Source organism: Pyrus communis, chromosome 12 (assembly GCF_041283825.1).
Source record: "Pyrus communis isolate YQ-2024b chromosome 12, ASM4128382v1, whole genome shotgun sequence".
Lineage (NCBI taxonomy): Eukaryota > Viridiplantae > Streptophyta > Magnoliopsida > Rosales > Rosaceae > Pyrus > Pyrus communis.
Genome location: NC_142576.1, coordinates 4,347,747 through 4,363,927, shown reverse-complemented (window position 1 = coordinate 4,363,927; position 16,181 = coordinate 4,347,747). Strand labels below are relative to the sequence as shown.

The 16,181-nt window shown below is 36.1% G+C and overlaps 3 protein-coding genes across 3 annotated transcripts; 2 read left to right on the top strand and 1 right to left on the bottom strand.

Annotated features, from left to right (window-relative positions):
• The first annotated feature begins 2,399 nt into the window (after nt 1-2,399).
• Nucleotides 2,400-3,399, top strand: LOC137744703 (protein LURP-one-related 5-like). Its single transcript, XM_068484487.2, has 2 exons — nt 2,400-2,796; nt 2,990-3,399. Exons 1-2 carry the CDS (start codon nt 2,536-2,538, stop codon nt 3,392-3,394), a joined length of 666 nt encoding a protein of 221 aa, XP_068340588.2. The 5' UTR covers nt 2,400-2,535; the 3' UTR covers nt 3,395-3,399.
• Nucleotides 3,400-4,104: 705 nt separating this feature from the next.
• Nucleotides 4,105-8,173, bottom strand: LOC137745081 (ethanolamine-phosphate cytidylyltransferase). Its single transcript, XM_068484955.2, has 9 exons — nt 7,386-8,173; nt 7,051-7,286; nt 6,756-6,937; nt 6,447-6,518; nt 6,065-6,132; nt 5,303-5,423; nt 4,947-5,012; nt 4,710-4,832; nt 4,105-4,512 (listed from the first exon to the last, which is right to left on the bottom strand). The coding sequence occupies exons 1-9, from the start codon at nt 7,730-7,732 to the stop codon at nt 4,441-4,443; spliced, it is 1,287 nt and encodes a 428-aa protein (XP_068341056.2). The 5' UTR covers nt 7,733-8,173; the 3' UTR covers nt 4,105-4,440.
• A 717-nt stretch (nt 8,174-8,890) lies between these two features.
• LOC137745072 (uncharacterized) lies at nt 8,891-13,059 on the top strand. Its single transcript, XM_068484944.2, has 15 exons — nt 8,891-9,455; nt 9,592-9,722; nt 9,811-9,943; nt 10,035-10,191; nt 10,274-10,352; nt 10,670-10,710; nt 10,794-10,910; nt 11,001-11,081; nt 11,342-11,404; nt 11,477-11,528; nt 11,695-11,769; nt 11,861-11,908; nt 12,070-12,105; nt 12,196-12,270; nt 12,740-13,059. Exons 1-15 carry the CDS (start codon nt 9,296-9,298, stop codon nt 12,812-12,814), a joined length of 1,323 nt encoding a protein of 440 aa, XP_068341045.2. The 5' UTR covers nt 8,891-9,295; the 3' UTR covers nt 12,815-13,059.
• The last annotated feature ends 3,122 nt before the right edge of the window (nt 13,060-16,181 follow it).

Below are 16,181 nucleotides of genomic sequence, written 5' to 3'. Positions count from 1 at the left end.
TCCTTTTTTAAGAGTTTTTTTTTATGAACAATTAATCGGCTAACTACATATTATGAATCACGACACACAACATCAGAACAAGAAATCTCTTGTTTTCCAACTAAATCCCACCAAAATATATTCTTGGTTTCGAATAATATTGGTCATATAGAGTAGCATATAGGCTGTTTAGCTTATATAATATCCCAAATTGAAATATACAAATGGGAATGATTGGTCCAAAGTTTCAGTATGCCGACAAATGGAGTCAAATGTATGCATGAAGTTTGGACTAATGAGCAACAAATATTTTTACTTGGGGCGTAATTGTTTGAATTATATCACTTTCATCATGGAGTCCATTGATCTTAAGCCAGATCGATCGAGGTTTATACTAATCATTATTTGTAAAGCAAACAAGACAGTTCGTCCCACTTTGTATGGCTTTAGTGCCATTGATGCATTCTTTAGGTTCATGAGAAACATGAAAATTGATGATGTTTGCTAATTTATTCACAAAGCCAAATAATTAAAATGATTGCTCTGGCCTAACCCCTCGACCATGCACTTAATGTGCCCCCCAAAAGATTGAACATTACAACTTAAAAACATTCACAAAGCCAAAATATAATTCTACGGTACCCTTTAGAAAAAGTTATTGATATCATTTGTTTTAATAAATTACATTATAAATGTCAAAAGTTACCGTCTAACATTACATAATAATGGTGAGGTTTATAAAATGGTATTGTTTATTACACTACTAGTGTCGATTATTCATTTTTATTAATATTTAATTTTTGTTATATTAATAAATGGTAAGGCAATAGTTACTAACACATACTAACATAACCATCATGGGGTGGCTCAATGGTTGGGGATGAATTTTATGCCTGTATTTCATATGACACATTCTAGATTCGATTCCAGCTGGTACTCGTAAATCACACAATGTGGCCAGGGAGGGCTAAAATACCTCTACGGATCTTCTTGGACCCAAAAACAATCAATTGTCATGAAGAAGCCACTAGCTACTTCCTTAAAAAAGCCCATAATAACATGCGAAAAATTCAAATTAAGCCCCATGTATTAAAGTACCAGATTATGTGACAACAAAAATAAATTTACTATTTCAAACAACCTGTAAATATATGTAAAGTAGCTGGGCTGGTCACTGGTGATTTGGTGAGGTCAGAGAGTCTTGTCAATTGTATATAAATAATTGTAAGTTGCAAATAAAAAATGATGGAAAAAAAAAAATTTGGACACGTTCCTTAGTTATCAATATTCTTTGATTAAAATCTTGTTTATTTTTAGTTTTTGATTGAAGTTCCTGAATTAATATAATAGTGTAAGTTACCATATTTTTTTAATTAAAAATTAAAAATTGAAAATTTTATTTGTTTATATTAATGAGATTTTAAATATAACTCATAATTTGTGGGATTAAAAATAATAAAATACAAATTAATACTCTTTATTATAGTGTGTGTGTGCCGGGGGGGGGGGGGGTGTACATTCAAAATTAACCAAAAAAAAAAAATTTATTGTACCAAAACATGGATACATTCTTCAAAACATAGAAAAAAGAAGATATTAGGCTTAATAACGTTAGTAAATTTCTTCGATTAAACTTGACATAGATACATTCTCAAATTAACGAAAAAAGAATGTACCCATATAAGTTTAAAAATAGATTAAAAAAGATTAATGGATTTTATATTAAAAAATTGGGTACATTTTATATTAAAAAAAAATGTACATTTATATTAAAAAAGGGATACATTTTACATATAAGAAATTGATATATTTAAAAATGAGTACATTTAAGATTAAAAAAATTGAAAATTATATGAATGGGTACATTTAAGATTAAAAAATTGAGAATCTTTTTATAAAAAATTAATGGTACAAACTTATTCTAATTTATTTATTTTTATTTTATAAATGTTTGAATTCAAAATTAATTAGGAGTTTAATAGAGGTGTGAGTATTAAACCCTAAATCAATTAATAATTTTTATTTTAAAAAATATGTAATAAACATGTAAATTCATTATCACATTAATGCTAGGGACTTCAATCAAAATTTGAAAACTAATAAGATCTCAGTTAATAAACCTTAGTAACCAAGAACTGGATACTAATTTTTTCAAAAGAAATAAGAAGGAAAACAGGCAGGCTCCATATAATATTGCAGCGTTAAAAAAGTTGGGGACCTACGTAAGAATTCTTTGCTAACCACTATGCTAGACAACAGAGAGAACACAAAGCTCTCTCTCTTTGTTTCGACGTACATACGTCCTCAGAGTCTATACCAAATTCTATATATATAGGCTCCTGCCTCTATACACACACACACATCTTTGGACATAGTTTTATTCTCAAGTTTCAGACAGCAAAACCAAAGCTAAGCCATTTGTCACTACTCATATTCCTCCCTACCATCTCTCTGGCTAGCACATAGTTTTATTCTCAAGTTTCAGACAGCAAAACCAAAGCTAAGCCATTTGTCACTACTCATATTCCTCTCTACCATCTCTCTAGCTAGCTAGCCATGTCGAGGATACATCCAGCATCGGCGTTGAAAGAAAGGGTTCATCATCAGGTGGAAGATGTTCATGCGCCTCCGTCTGTGCTCACCGTGTGGAAGAGATCTAGCATGAGTTTCCAGGGAACTGATGGATTTACAGTTTTTGACGATCGCGGAATACTAAGTTTTCGAGTAGACAATTATTCGAGGAAGAGCTGTTGTGTTAGAGGAGGGCTTGTCCTCATGGATGGAGCTGGAAGAGCCTTGCTAACCCTCAAACCCCAGGTAATTATTTGTTATCAAATCCTCCTTTTAGTGTACTATGCATGTTTAGTAGCCAATACAAATAATAATAAGTCGAACTTATATGAGTTAAAGCAAGCGTGAATTAGATCAGTTGACCAGAGCAACATGCTCGTCTCTCTATATATTATCTGGTACATGAAAGCTTATTCAAATCCATTTTTGTAATGAACAGATGTTGAGCTTGCAAGATCAATGGAATGCATATAGAGGAGAAGATGGATATGGAAAGAACCCTAAATCCAGCAGAGTCTTCACCATGAAAAGTGGATCAAATCTTTTTGGCAGCAGAAACAAAAGTGAAGCGGCTCAGGTGTTCATGGGAGGGCCAAGTTCAAATAATACACCAGATTTCAGAATTGAAGGTTGTTTTGGGAGAAGAAACTGCAAAATCAGAGATCGCAGTGGAGAACTTGTTGCCACTGTGTCTAGAAAAAGAGTAAATAATTCAGTCTTGCTTGAAAACGATGTGTTCAGCTTGGTGGTGCAACCTGGATTTGATCTTGAATTAATTATGGGTTTTGTAATGGTTTTGGATCGGATTTGTGGGAAGACATTTACACCAATTTTGTGTTCTTGATTTTACCTTCTGATGTACAGAAATAAACCCATGTAAATAGGATATTTTCTAAGGAAAACTAATGAAAAGAGCTTAAAAGTTTTGAGTTTTAACGATAAGGATAAAATAAAAGGTAAAATGAATAGTATCAGGATTGATTTTTTAGTGTAAAAATGTGATTTTTTGTTAAAATAAACAGTACCAGAAGTTTTTCGTTAAAGTTTCTTATTTTTTACCCTACCGAATCTCATATTATGTGAGGGGAGAGAGCCAGTAATACGAGCCATCACTCCAATTTTCTTGTATCTACATAAAAACTTGTATCTAAATGAAAACAAAAGTTTGCGTATTTGGATTAAGTCAACTGGCCATGACGGTGCCTTTTTGCACTCCAGTTCATATTTCTTTTCCCGAAAGTCGGAAAATTTGAATATTGCTTTCAAAGAAACATGGAAATTGGCCAAAATGATCCATTTACAATTCTCGTTGAGATGCTCTCTTTTTAATGATTGGTTGATATTAAGTTAAATCTTGATCCGTATATCACTACTATTTGATTTTGATCGGTTCAACAACTAAAATAGTAAAATGATAAATTCAATCAATTTTCCATACAAAAACAAAAACAAACAAACAAACAAAAAGAAAGTAAAATTCTCTTCAGATCATAACGTTTACATCATCCTCTCACGCGTCATGCGAGAGCAGTATGACATAAAACAGCAGGATAATTATATTGCATGCTAAATTTGTATTAATTTGAAAAAATATGGGCGTGAACTTGCAAACTCCGAAAAGCTTGCCAAGATCAACCCATCAAACTAGTTTTTCTCAAGCTCTAGAGGTTCTGGATTGAATCCGAAAATAGCGATGTAAACAACAAATAGATAGCTGCAAGACAACAAGACTCGGGAATCACTCGTAAAATAGGATCTGTGAATAACATCATGTGAATGTACCAAAACCCAGCTGTGTCATCTGTGAAGTTAGTACTATTTCGTAGAAGTGCCAAAACAACAGGTGCACTCAATGCCTCACCATGTATCGGCCTCGGAGATCTACTTCTATCAGTCACCGGAAACATAACCCTTGCTTTCGTAATACCTTTTCTCACTTGCTGCCTTTTTCTCGTTACGTTTCTGCAGGAAAAGAAATAGTGATAAGCCATACTTTTGAAGCATGCTAAGTAGAAATCCAAACGATATCAAGTAAAACAATAGTCAAACATAAAAATGCTTTTTCTCTTTATATTTATAGTGTTTGAAATTTTTATTATAAATGACGGGTCCAAATTCGAACAATAGTATTGCAAGGAAGCTCAGGTATAGGGGAAAACCTGGTATGCTTCATGATTGGATACAATCCTTCTAATTATTGTGGAAGTGGTGACATCGAGCGGGCTTTCCAAAACTTTGAAGATGCCTAAATTGATTGGGACTTCATATGGGTTGCCTTCTTCCTGCAAAAAAAAAAAAAAAAAAAAAAAGTTTTACTAACCAATGCATCTTGGCGGCTCCAGAATTAAGCTAATGAAGTAAAGACATCAGCATTAGGAACTTGTTTTGCAATTTACCTTTTCAAAGTTGCTATTCTCTGCTACCGTTCCATGGACCACCAAGGAGATGTTAAAGGTTGTGAGCTGCAGCAATAAGATATTCCACGAGGAATTATATAATACAAGTGTGAGCACTGTTTTAAACAAGTCAAGTTCACAAAAATATGGAAAGTACTAAAACGAGATTACGGGTAGACCCAAATTCTAGTTCAATTAACACTAATGCTGAGGGAGAAAAAAAAGAGACTATACCCAATTTCAAGAATAGGAAAATTTTGCGATGAGAAAAATAACCAGAAGATTACAGGAAAAGCATGAAGGCTGACTAAATACATAATGAAGCAAATTCAGTACAAAATAGAGGACAAGCTCACCATGTCTTTTGAGATTACCCACGGAGCACCGATTATAACCTCATCCACATAGCGGCAAGCTAAAACACTTAGGCTTCTTTCGTGAAGGTTCATTATTGGGCGATGTGCTCCTCTATTAGCACTGTAATGCAATTATTAGAAACAGCTATTACCTAGTGGGTTTTGAAATACAGTATAAGAGACGGAAGTCAAAAAAGGATGTGTACTTGGAAGTAAAACAAAATACCCTAATCAGAGGTTGCAAGAATAAATGAACATCTGTAAGAGATGGAAGTTCATGAATTGAATTATCAGTGAGATTTATATAAAGATAAGTTGCTTCCCAGGAATTAGAAATAATCCACATATATGGTGAGAGCAAAGTTGCGCTTTTATGTAACACCAAAATGCACAGAGGGTAGGGAAAAGGGCACCAACCGTAAGGGTAGATTAAGTAAATCAACTTTCATGAAAGATAAACTGATACTCAGCCAAATTTTTCAAAGTGGTGACCATTGACAAGGTTCTATTGCAACTAGTATGCTACTGAAAACCCATTCAATGAGAAAACCTAGAACAATAGGTACAAAATTGACTTACGGATAAATTTGTTTTTCATGTGAAGAGATAATATACACACACGTGTGTGGAAGTCACTACTATTGGATTTGATTTTTCTATTATGGTCACACTATATATGGTTCTAAAGTAGACCCAAATGATTAAAGGGTTATCGGTCATAGAAATTGACATGTGAGAGTGAGAGTAAGATGGAGATGATACCTGACAGTCTGATCAGTGTGTATTCCAACAAGAAGAAAATCCCCAAGCTCTCGTGCTTTCCTTAAGATCTATATGAAAAAGATGGCCATGTAACCAAAAGGTAAGTTTTTTTTATCCCTTAATAGCTTATCAAATCTACAGAAAAATTTGGAAAACAAAAGAAAAACAGACAAGAAGACCGTAATAGCATGAATATAGTAGAATGAACAAAAAAAACAATCCCACGTCTAACAACAACAGTGCAGATATAAAGTGTAATGTGTCTGTGTTGGGTGTTTAGGTTTGTGTGTGTGTGTGAGAGAGAAAGAGACAGAGAGAGAGGTGGCAAATTTCAGGAATCATTTAAGGATAAATATCATGTGAGCAAACTCATCCACATTACCTCCACATGTCCAGCATGGAAAAGATCAAATGCACCATCTATATAAATTATGCGCGCATCCGATTCAGGCCCCTGCAGTCAGGCATAAACCATTCACTAAAAAGTGACAAAGTAGTAATGCAATGCCAGAGTGTGGCACTTAAAATAAGCGTATGTGATAATGTGATGTAGAAATCAAGTTTTGTCTTTCCCTTTTCATCTCCCTTGTTTATAAAGAGACAAACTTCGGAATCTAAGTGAGGGATTGAATACTAAAAGTTGCTCCACTTCAAACAACCAGAAGAGAAATAGTTACGGAGACAACATTACCTTTCCATTTGAAAACTGAACAATTCTTCGAGATGTCGGTAGGAAATGAGACACACGTGTTCCACTTCCAGACCCACCATCTTCAAACTTCTGGCTGTGACCGTGGCTGAATTGTCTTTGCAAGGAAGAATGCTGTTGGATTTCACTAACAGATCTCTCTCTTACACAGAGAAGCATACGACCTATACACGGCATTAGCAAATAGCAAAGTTAGACTAACAAAAACAACTGTAATTCCATGCAGAACATAAGTATATATTATTTAATCAGCTCCAATGCTAGAAATAGAACTAACCAACAATGTCAGTGCTGGAAACGCCTTCTGTCCGCTTGATCTGCTTGTAGCGGCCGGCCTTCTTCGCAAGAGCATAAGCATCAGTCCCATCAGGAAGCACACATGGGTCATCTCCATGAATGATATAGTCAATATTGTATTCATCAAACAGCTTCTTCATGAACTCTTCGGTTATGGCATAAGGTGCATCTGGAATCACCTCATCAACCCACTTCACAGCATTAACCATAATCATCCTAATTCAGACAACTAATTAGGATTAACCACACGTTCACATAATGCCATAACCCAAAATTTCGAATCTAATCAGCTCCATTAACACAAAAAGTCGGTACCTTTCGTTGAGAGGAGTCACAGGGGGGCCTTTATTGACGATGATTTCGGCGTCGCTGACGACACCAACGACCAATTGGTCGCCCAGAGCGCGCGCCTGACGGAGGGCATTGCAGTGGCCGTAGTGCATCATGTCGAAGCAGCCGTCCATATAAACCCGCACGGGTCTGTTCTTCTTCCTCCGCCATCGAAGTCCCAGAGGAAGATGAGGTCCGCCGCGTTCTTGTGAACCCAGAAGCGACACCCCGACGCCGACCCCCACCGCCACCACCACCCCACCGACGAGACACGTGGCCAGAAACCTCGCCCAGCTTCGCGCGTTCTCTGAGTTCCCATCTTCCAAACCCATCTCGCAGCTTCCGAAATTTCACAAATAAAATCAAATGAAAGTGATAGCTTCAGTCATTTGATACAACCCAACATTTCTTTTCGGGTATCGAATCGGGAAATCGAATAAAGTCGGGCACTTTCTGATTTGCAAATTGTTGGGTTCGGTTCGGGGTTCTCCTCATTTTTCTCTCCCTCGCTCAATTTTCTCACTTTTTACTTTTCATGTGCGGCGGGTGATTCTTGGTCTTGGGCTGCAGTCCAACTCAAAGTTTTGATTTTTATTGGGTCAAAGAGATTCTGAGTTGGACTTTGTTAAGCCCATTTTTCTTTCTTCAAAATGAAGTTAGTTGTGCCAAAAAAAATAAATTGAGTAAATTTTGAGAAACTTTAACAAAAAGTTTCCAGTATCGTTCATTTTAACGAAAAATCACATTTTTACATTAAAAAAGTCAATCCTAGTACTATTCACTTTACCTTTTATTTTGTCCTTATCGTTAAAACTAAAAGTTTTCAAGCATTGTTTTTTCATTATTTTTCCTTAAATTTTGTAAGTTATTATTGATTTTAGGCATTTTATTCAAAATAGTTCGAATATTGATATAACTCTTTACTTTGGTAGTAGTGGTCTGAGTTTGTCCACTATTAATCATTTTGGCCATTCGTTAAACATCTATGTTTCTATAAGGACCAAAATAATAAGAATATCCTCAAATTAGTAAACAATATGGCAAAATGATTTAACAAAATTTAAGAGTATTTTTTATTATTTTGGTCTTATTTAAAGGGGACTTCTTACGGAATGACCAAAATGACTGACGTTGGACAAACTCAAGGACTATTCATATCGATTTTAAGTATCGATAACCAAAGTGAGAAATTATGTCCATTTTAAAAGTCATTTTGGCTATAAAAAAAAACCTTGAATGTAGTCTACGGGCTAGCTTGGATGTAATTTTAAAATGATTGAAAGCATTTTTAGAGAAAATGTTTTTTGATTCCAAAAGCACTTAAAGTGTTTTCTGAAAGAAGCACCAGTTATATGCTTCTTCCAGGAAACACTTTAAGTGCTTTTCGAGAATTTACTTGTATTTTTACTAAAGATTGATTTTAAAAACATTTTCACCAAAAAATGGTTTCAATCATTTTAGAAGTACATACAAACGAGCTCTACTTTGTTGATTGATCCATTCACCAATTATCAACATCAATTTATTCTTATTAAATTGCGATAAATGTTATCACAGATCATCTTTTCATCTCTTCATCAAATTCATAACGATGTTTTAAAAAGGAGATAAGGAGGGGAGATTTGAAAGAGGTAGAAGCCTACAATTTGTAAACTTGCACTAAACCAGATGAGTTGAAATACAATTAAAAATAACTGCATCGGTGAGTGGAGGGTGGTGGGCGGTGGGCCGGTGGCGTGGACTTTACTACTCTCTGTTTCGTTTATTCCCTTTCAAATTCCGTTATTCCACCACAACTTCCCTTCCTCCTCTTCCTGCCGACGAACTCAGAAAGCTAGAGAGAGAGAGAGAGATAGAGAGAGATCGCCTTGGACTGGTCTTGCTCACAAGTAACCATGGCTTCCACGGAGGGTATAGTACCAATAACCAGAGCTTTTCTCGCTTCCTACTACGACACATACGAATTTCCCCCTCTCTCAAATGGCGTCGCTCGCCTCTCCTCCGAGATTCGCTCCTTCACTGCCGATTTGCTCCACCACTCTCCGGCGGCTCAAGGTCATCGTAGTTTCAAACCCTCTTGAAAATTTTACATATTTTTGCTAAAGTGATCATCTTTTTCAATTTTTTGCTTGCAATTTTTAAAATTTCAGTATTTTGGATAATGAATGAATAAAAAGGGTGTGGTTTTTAGGCGAGGAGAGATTGTTAGTGTGTGAATTGGAGGGTGAACCGCCGCACAAAGTGGACGAAAACATGTGGAAGAATCGAGAACATATGGAGGAAATACTATTTTTGCTTGAAAAACCCCATTGGCCTCGAACTGTAAGTCTAAGCTAAGTTAATGTAAGCGGTTTTTGCTGCGAAAGATGCTGCCTTTTCGTTGTTTTTTTATTCGTGTTTTGTTGGGCAGCTTCGAGAGCAGTCGAGTCTTGATGATGCTGAACTTGCGACTGTGATTGATCGCCTCCGCCAGAAATTTCAAACCAGTTTGAAGACACTGGAGTCTTTCCAAGCGAAAAATTCCGAACGTGTGTTCAACACGGGTTAGTTACCTATTGCTTGCCCGTGTTGTGTTTAGATGAGGTATTCGTGAATCTGCTTTGATCATAATGGAATTGCTGAATCTGCCTGCAGTTATGACTTACATTCCTCAGGATTTTCGGGGAAGGCTCATCAGACAACAGCGGGAGCGTTCAGAGAGGAATAAGCAAGCAGAGGTTGAAGCTTTGGTTAGTTCTGGAGCAACTATACGTGAACGTTATGCTCTCTTGTGGAATCAGCAAATGGAGAGGTGAGACTCCCTTCGTTTGCCAGTTGGGTTAAAAGCAACATGTGCTCCACCTTACATTCTACTTGGCCGAAAATTTTTTCAGGAGGAGACTGTTGGCGCAGCTTGGTTCTGCAACTGGTGTCTACAAGACGCTTGTCAAGTACTTGGTTGGGGTTCCACAGGTATGCTCCTCTACGCAGTTGCTTGCCACATTATTCGCTGGGTTTGCCTACTACTCCATATCCACTGCTGGGTTTCGACCCGAATGTCCACTGCTAGTTTGTTCTTTGGCATGGTTAATTTTCTTAATGGCGTGATAAATACTTAACAATTTGACTTGCCTATCTGCTTAGATTACTCTTTCTGCAGTTGTATGTATCAGTGAGAGGGTGGTTATTCGATGGAGCTTCTATTTATAGTATTTGTAGATGAACTTCAAAAGTATGTTTTATGGACTTCATGTGTTGGTAACTGTTCCTGCACTTCCTTTTGGGTGCAGGTTCTACTTGATTTTATTCGCCAAATAAATGATGATGATGGGTAAGATTTTCGTGGTAGTATTTTAATTGCATTTCCTATAGTAAATTAATTTCTCATACACTTATTGTATCCTTCATTAATAGGCCCATGGAAGAGCAACGGCAGCGTTATGGACCCCCTTTATACAGCCTTACAACTATGGTGCTTCTTATACGACTTCTTATTTCGCTGTCTTGGGGGCGCTTTGAGAATAGAAAATTGTGAGAATCTTTTTATCTTTGGCTTATGTTCAAGATGTAGTTCTATTTATCTTTATGGTGACACTTTCTTTTATTTTATGACTTGGGCAGAAAGAAGCAAGAGTTAGCTGTCTTGGAAGAAGCTGTTGATGTCTACACCACTGAATTTGAAAGGTTTATTACGTTCATCAGGTATTACTCCTATCAATTTATATACCCCTTCCTTTCGCTAAGGTTTTGATTTGACCATCCTTTTGATCCATAAAAAAGTGTCGAGGAAAAAAATTGCTAATCATGGTTGCTTGTGTATTACATGCATAATAGAACTTGCACGCTTGAAAACCCAAAATAAAGCTGTGTTGTCTTATTGGGCTGCAAGCCTGTTTTTCCTTTGTTCTGCTGCTAGGTTGTGCTTATTGCTATATCAATTTACGTATACATTTTTTTTTCAGTGAGGTCTTTGCAAATTCCCCCTTTTTTATTCCAGCAGAGGTTGCGGGCGATTTAGAAGGAAGGTGAGGCACTGAAGCTCTAAACTATCTTTTGTAATTTTGAAATAAGAACTTTTGCTAATTTCTTCTATATAGGAATAATGATGATTACCAAGAAACGAGTGTTCCAGCTGGGAAAACTCATGAGGTTTGTTTATATATCTTCTTGTGATACTTTTTCTTTTTCCTCATGACTGAAGATGCTTTGTGTTCACATGCATGTGTGTGTAAATCTATTGATTTATTTCTTAACAACGCTGGCCGTTTAACTATTACCCCAGCCAGTAATTAATGTGGCTTCATTACTCTTATAGGTTTTATTGGCTGTGGATGCGATAAATTCATATATTGCTTGGGATTTCTCGCTTGTACAGGGGAAGATAAACTTGGTATTGTTCCTAAACGTTGTTGGTCATATGTTGTTTACTTAAAAGTTTTTACAGTGTAAATTCCATATTGAGATTTATGTTTTTTGGTCAGGATATTGGATTTAGTGTCGAGTATACAAATTCTTCTGGGGAAAAATCTGTAAGTTTAACTATGATGTCTCCGTTGTTAATTACTATGTTCACTTTGGTCTCCTCCTCTTCAACCTTTGTTTTGTTGCTTCCTTTTTCACTTTCTCGTTTCTGTTTCTAACTTAATTCTTTTCTTGTAATTACTTTGGGGCATTGCTGGTTTTACCACAGCTCATTTTACCTTACCGACGCTACGATTCTGACCAAGTAAGTTTTGTTATTTCGGGCTTTTTGTGGTGTTAGATCATCATTTGTGATATTAAATGTTCTGGCCTCAATATGCATGTTTGTTTACAGGGAAACTTCTGCACATGCGAGGCTGGAAACTACAAACTGATTTGGGACAATTCCTATTCGAATTTTTTTAAGAAGGTGCGCAGACATGTTTCGGTATCTTCTATATATTCTTATTTTGTTTTACTACGCCACTTTATGTGTTCTTGCTTGAAAACGACTGGGCCTTAGATGCTACTTGAAAGCTTTACTTTGAAGTTTGAACCATTAAGTTTTGTTTGATCATAACTCATTATCAACAGAATTGGCGTCTTTTCCATATATTCTGTTATGTTTATTTTCAATCATCGTTTGTTGCCGCATATAGTGGCTGCCAAGTCTCCATCTCTACAAAAGTAGCTAAAGTAGTCAGATGACTTTATTATGAACTTGAGAGATCGAAAGTGAAATCCGACCATTTTTCAATCGTTGCTATGACTGATCGCATTTGAACTCTACATGCATCATTGTTATCTTTTGGTACCAGTTTTGAGCCGATGTTTCTTGTTTGGTACGTCCAATATGGGAATTTTCTTACAGTTTTATCTTTTCATTTTCTGGAATATAGGTTCTGCGCTTCAAGGTAGATTGCATACCGCCAGTTGCAGAGTCGGTGCAACCTGCGAACGAGGTTGAAGAATGAGTGTTTTCGCATCTGCGCAGATTGAAGAGTGGATGTTTTAACTTCATGCCGCATGGATGCTCTCACTTTTCCGTCAGCATTGAATTGTATCACGTTATTCATTTCGTTTTTTTACGTTGCATCATCGGGGCATGCGATGGTTGGATGGCGCACAGAATGTTGTATTATAAATCCTTCGTATATTACCTATCTGCCCGACAACCAGTTATCGAAAATTCAAGTCCATCAGCAAAATTCCATGACCATTTATTTGTCGAAATTTGTAACCGAAAAGTTTTAAAGTGCCGAAAGAATCCGTTCCTTTCTTTGCGCATCACCATTTACAGAGAGGGGAGCATTTCCTTATCTGCAAGAGGGCAGAGGGAGGCCCAATTGATTTCTGTAAAGGCCCGATAAAAATTTGGCTTTCAGTGACAACGATTGTCATGACTAAAAGTACAAAATATTGTGATTAAAACGTTTAGCCACGAAAAAGATCTATAAATGAGACCGAAACCTGTGTGACTAATTGATTTATTAGTCACCAAAACAACACATTGACCAACTAAAAAGGTATTAGTCACAACACACCTTATTACTAGAAAATTAAACCAAAGTCTAACTTTTAGTCACAACATCTTTTTAGTTACAACCACTCTTCATGGCTAAAAGATTTAGTAACAACGCCCTTAAAATAACTAATAAGTATTTAGTCACAAGTAATCTTCATGACTAAAAATCTTAGTAACAACAACCCTATATAACAAAAGCTCTATTAGTCACAAGAAAGCTAATAACTAACATACAAATTTGTCACTCACACCTGTTTTTCATTAGTAATATATTTAGAATATCATCAACAAACGGCAGGGAACTAACATCAAGCTAATCAAAGCAATTGAAAGTTGTTTTTATAAGAGAAAGTCATCTAGAAAATCCATCAAGCCAAGTTGAATTCAACAGAAATGGACCATGATAACCTGGTTCGTACATATAGGAGCTTCCAATACAGTTATCAAATGCCAAAGATGGAGAAAAGCTTCAACAGCAATCTCTAAAGCTGCCGCACTCGAGTCAGAGAGAGAGCTCAGGAGCTGCTGCTGCCGTATTGCTGCTGTATTCTTAAGTTTGGAGATGCATTAACTAAATACTGAAAATTATTCACCCACCATTAGTCTTCAAAGTGAATATTCATACTTGTAGTTGAAGTAGTAAACTACCCTACCCAGGCATGCAAATTAATTAAGAAGAATTAAATATTTGAATTAGAAGATCAAATATATGTCCGTGTATCTGTAGCAAGAAATACTTTTTTTTTAAATTCCCCAATAATAAAGAATTAAAAAAAAAAAAAACAAAGACAACTGTGGAACAAGAAAAACCAAACAAAAAATAAGCAGTGAAACAAAACTCTGTGTATGTACATGGGTGGACAGTGAGAATCCCCCCTTGAGGAAATCATGGAGATATTATTGTGGAATCACTCAAATGTAATTTTCCTTCCAACACATCTCTCTTTCAATAATATTGCCAAAATACATTATATAATTTGCGTGGATCAGTGTATGGCCACATCACAGATCAATCAAATCGAACACGAAAGTGATCTTATCAAAACTTATATGAGAGAGAGGGAGACCTAGAGAGAGAGAGAGAGAGGGAGAGAGAGAGAGAGAGAGAGATGGGACTGGAGTTATTGAAAGGGCACGGCATATCATGGCATGCATGACTCTGTGTGCTTGCTAGCTTTTTGTAGATGAATTATGAATATCTTTGCTAAGAAGAACAGCCAGCGGCAAGTTTTGGCCTATGCTTTGAGCCACACTCTAAATTTGATGTTAAATTGAAATGGATGCCTTTGTTGTGTTGTAAATGTTCGAATGTTTTGGTACAACCTTTGTGTGTCTTTTTTCTATCAACTGCAGATTATCGCCTTCTGCATCAATATTTTTAACCTATATAATGCGTGCAATGCTCTATACATCAATATCATCCATGTGACCTACCTCAGTTTTTGATCAATCACTTTAACAATATTAATTAACATGATAATGTGACATTGCCTGCGCTGCCCATGCCACACCGGTCCCTTTCACAAATTTTGATCCATCTTTCTTCACGTGATGAAAGAGATATATACAAAATCGTGTATAATGAAAGAATTATTTTCTCTTCACATACCAAACAATATTATAACACGAGTAGTCGATCTACTACATCATGGAAAGTTAACTTAAACTAATCTAAATTGTAAGGAATGGAATTCAAACTCACGCTCTAGTCAGTATAACAACGCATCCGGAACAAGAACTAATGGAAGCGAGATTGGTAGCTGAAACATCAAATATTCCAGCCCTCCACATGTTTCTAGGGTTTGAATGGAAGTCTTCATTGGTCAACATGTTACTTTTAGGGGAGGGTATTTGTAGCCAAACGCGTCTTTTCAAAGGCCAAGAGTTATAATTGGGTAATTATTGGTATCAAAAGCTAGAGAGATTTTTCAGTATGACCGTCACACGAGGTAGTACATCACATGTTCCTATATAAATAATGAGTTATGTGTGTTAAAAGATTAATAACTTAAAAATTAAAATTTTCCACCACTTATATAAAAACACAAAGTATACTATCCGTGTTTCCGTTATAACTAAAAATTTATTCAAATGCTGAATGCATGGAAGTCTTGGGCCCTAACCTTTACCCCACAAGTTATCTCATGTTACCTCCAAAAAAAGGTTTTTGTTGTCACCTTTGCAATTATATGTAGAAATTATATCAAAATAAATCACTATACCTTTCACTTCTTAATGTAATCAATTTTCATAACGACAAGATAAATTAAACACACAAAATTAACACACAGAGAATGTGTTACTTTTGTACGGCCAAATAATAACATTTTTTAATATGTAATGTGTAAGTTAGCTAGTTTCATGGCATATTATCGTACTAGCACCGCACTAAAGAAATAGGATACTTGTTGCACACAGTAACCTGTACTGTAGTCTTTTCTAAAAAGATTGTGAATCAAATTCGTGCTATAATAAATTAGTTCTGAGTTTAGTGATATTTATCCAAGCTCAACTCTACCCAATCATGATCCCTGCACTGGTTGAGGTCTGGGGATTGAGTTTGTGACCGGGGGGTTCGAACTATTTGAGAGGTGAAGATGCTAAGATCATCTCCAACCGAATGGTCCAGAGGACCTGAGGGTCGAAAATGGTCCAAAAACTGTCTAACCAAGGGTCAGGCCAAATGGCTCTTGGACCTCACTGAACAAAAAAGGGTCAAAGGGCCAACTGGCCAGTCCAAATGAGCCAGCCAACCGGGCTCGGGCTGGGCCACGATTAAAAAAACCAACAACTAGCTGTTATTTTTTTATTTTTGT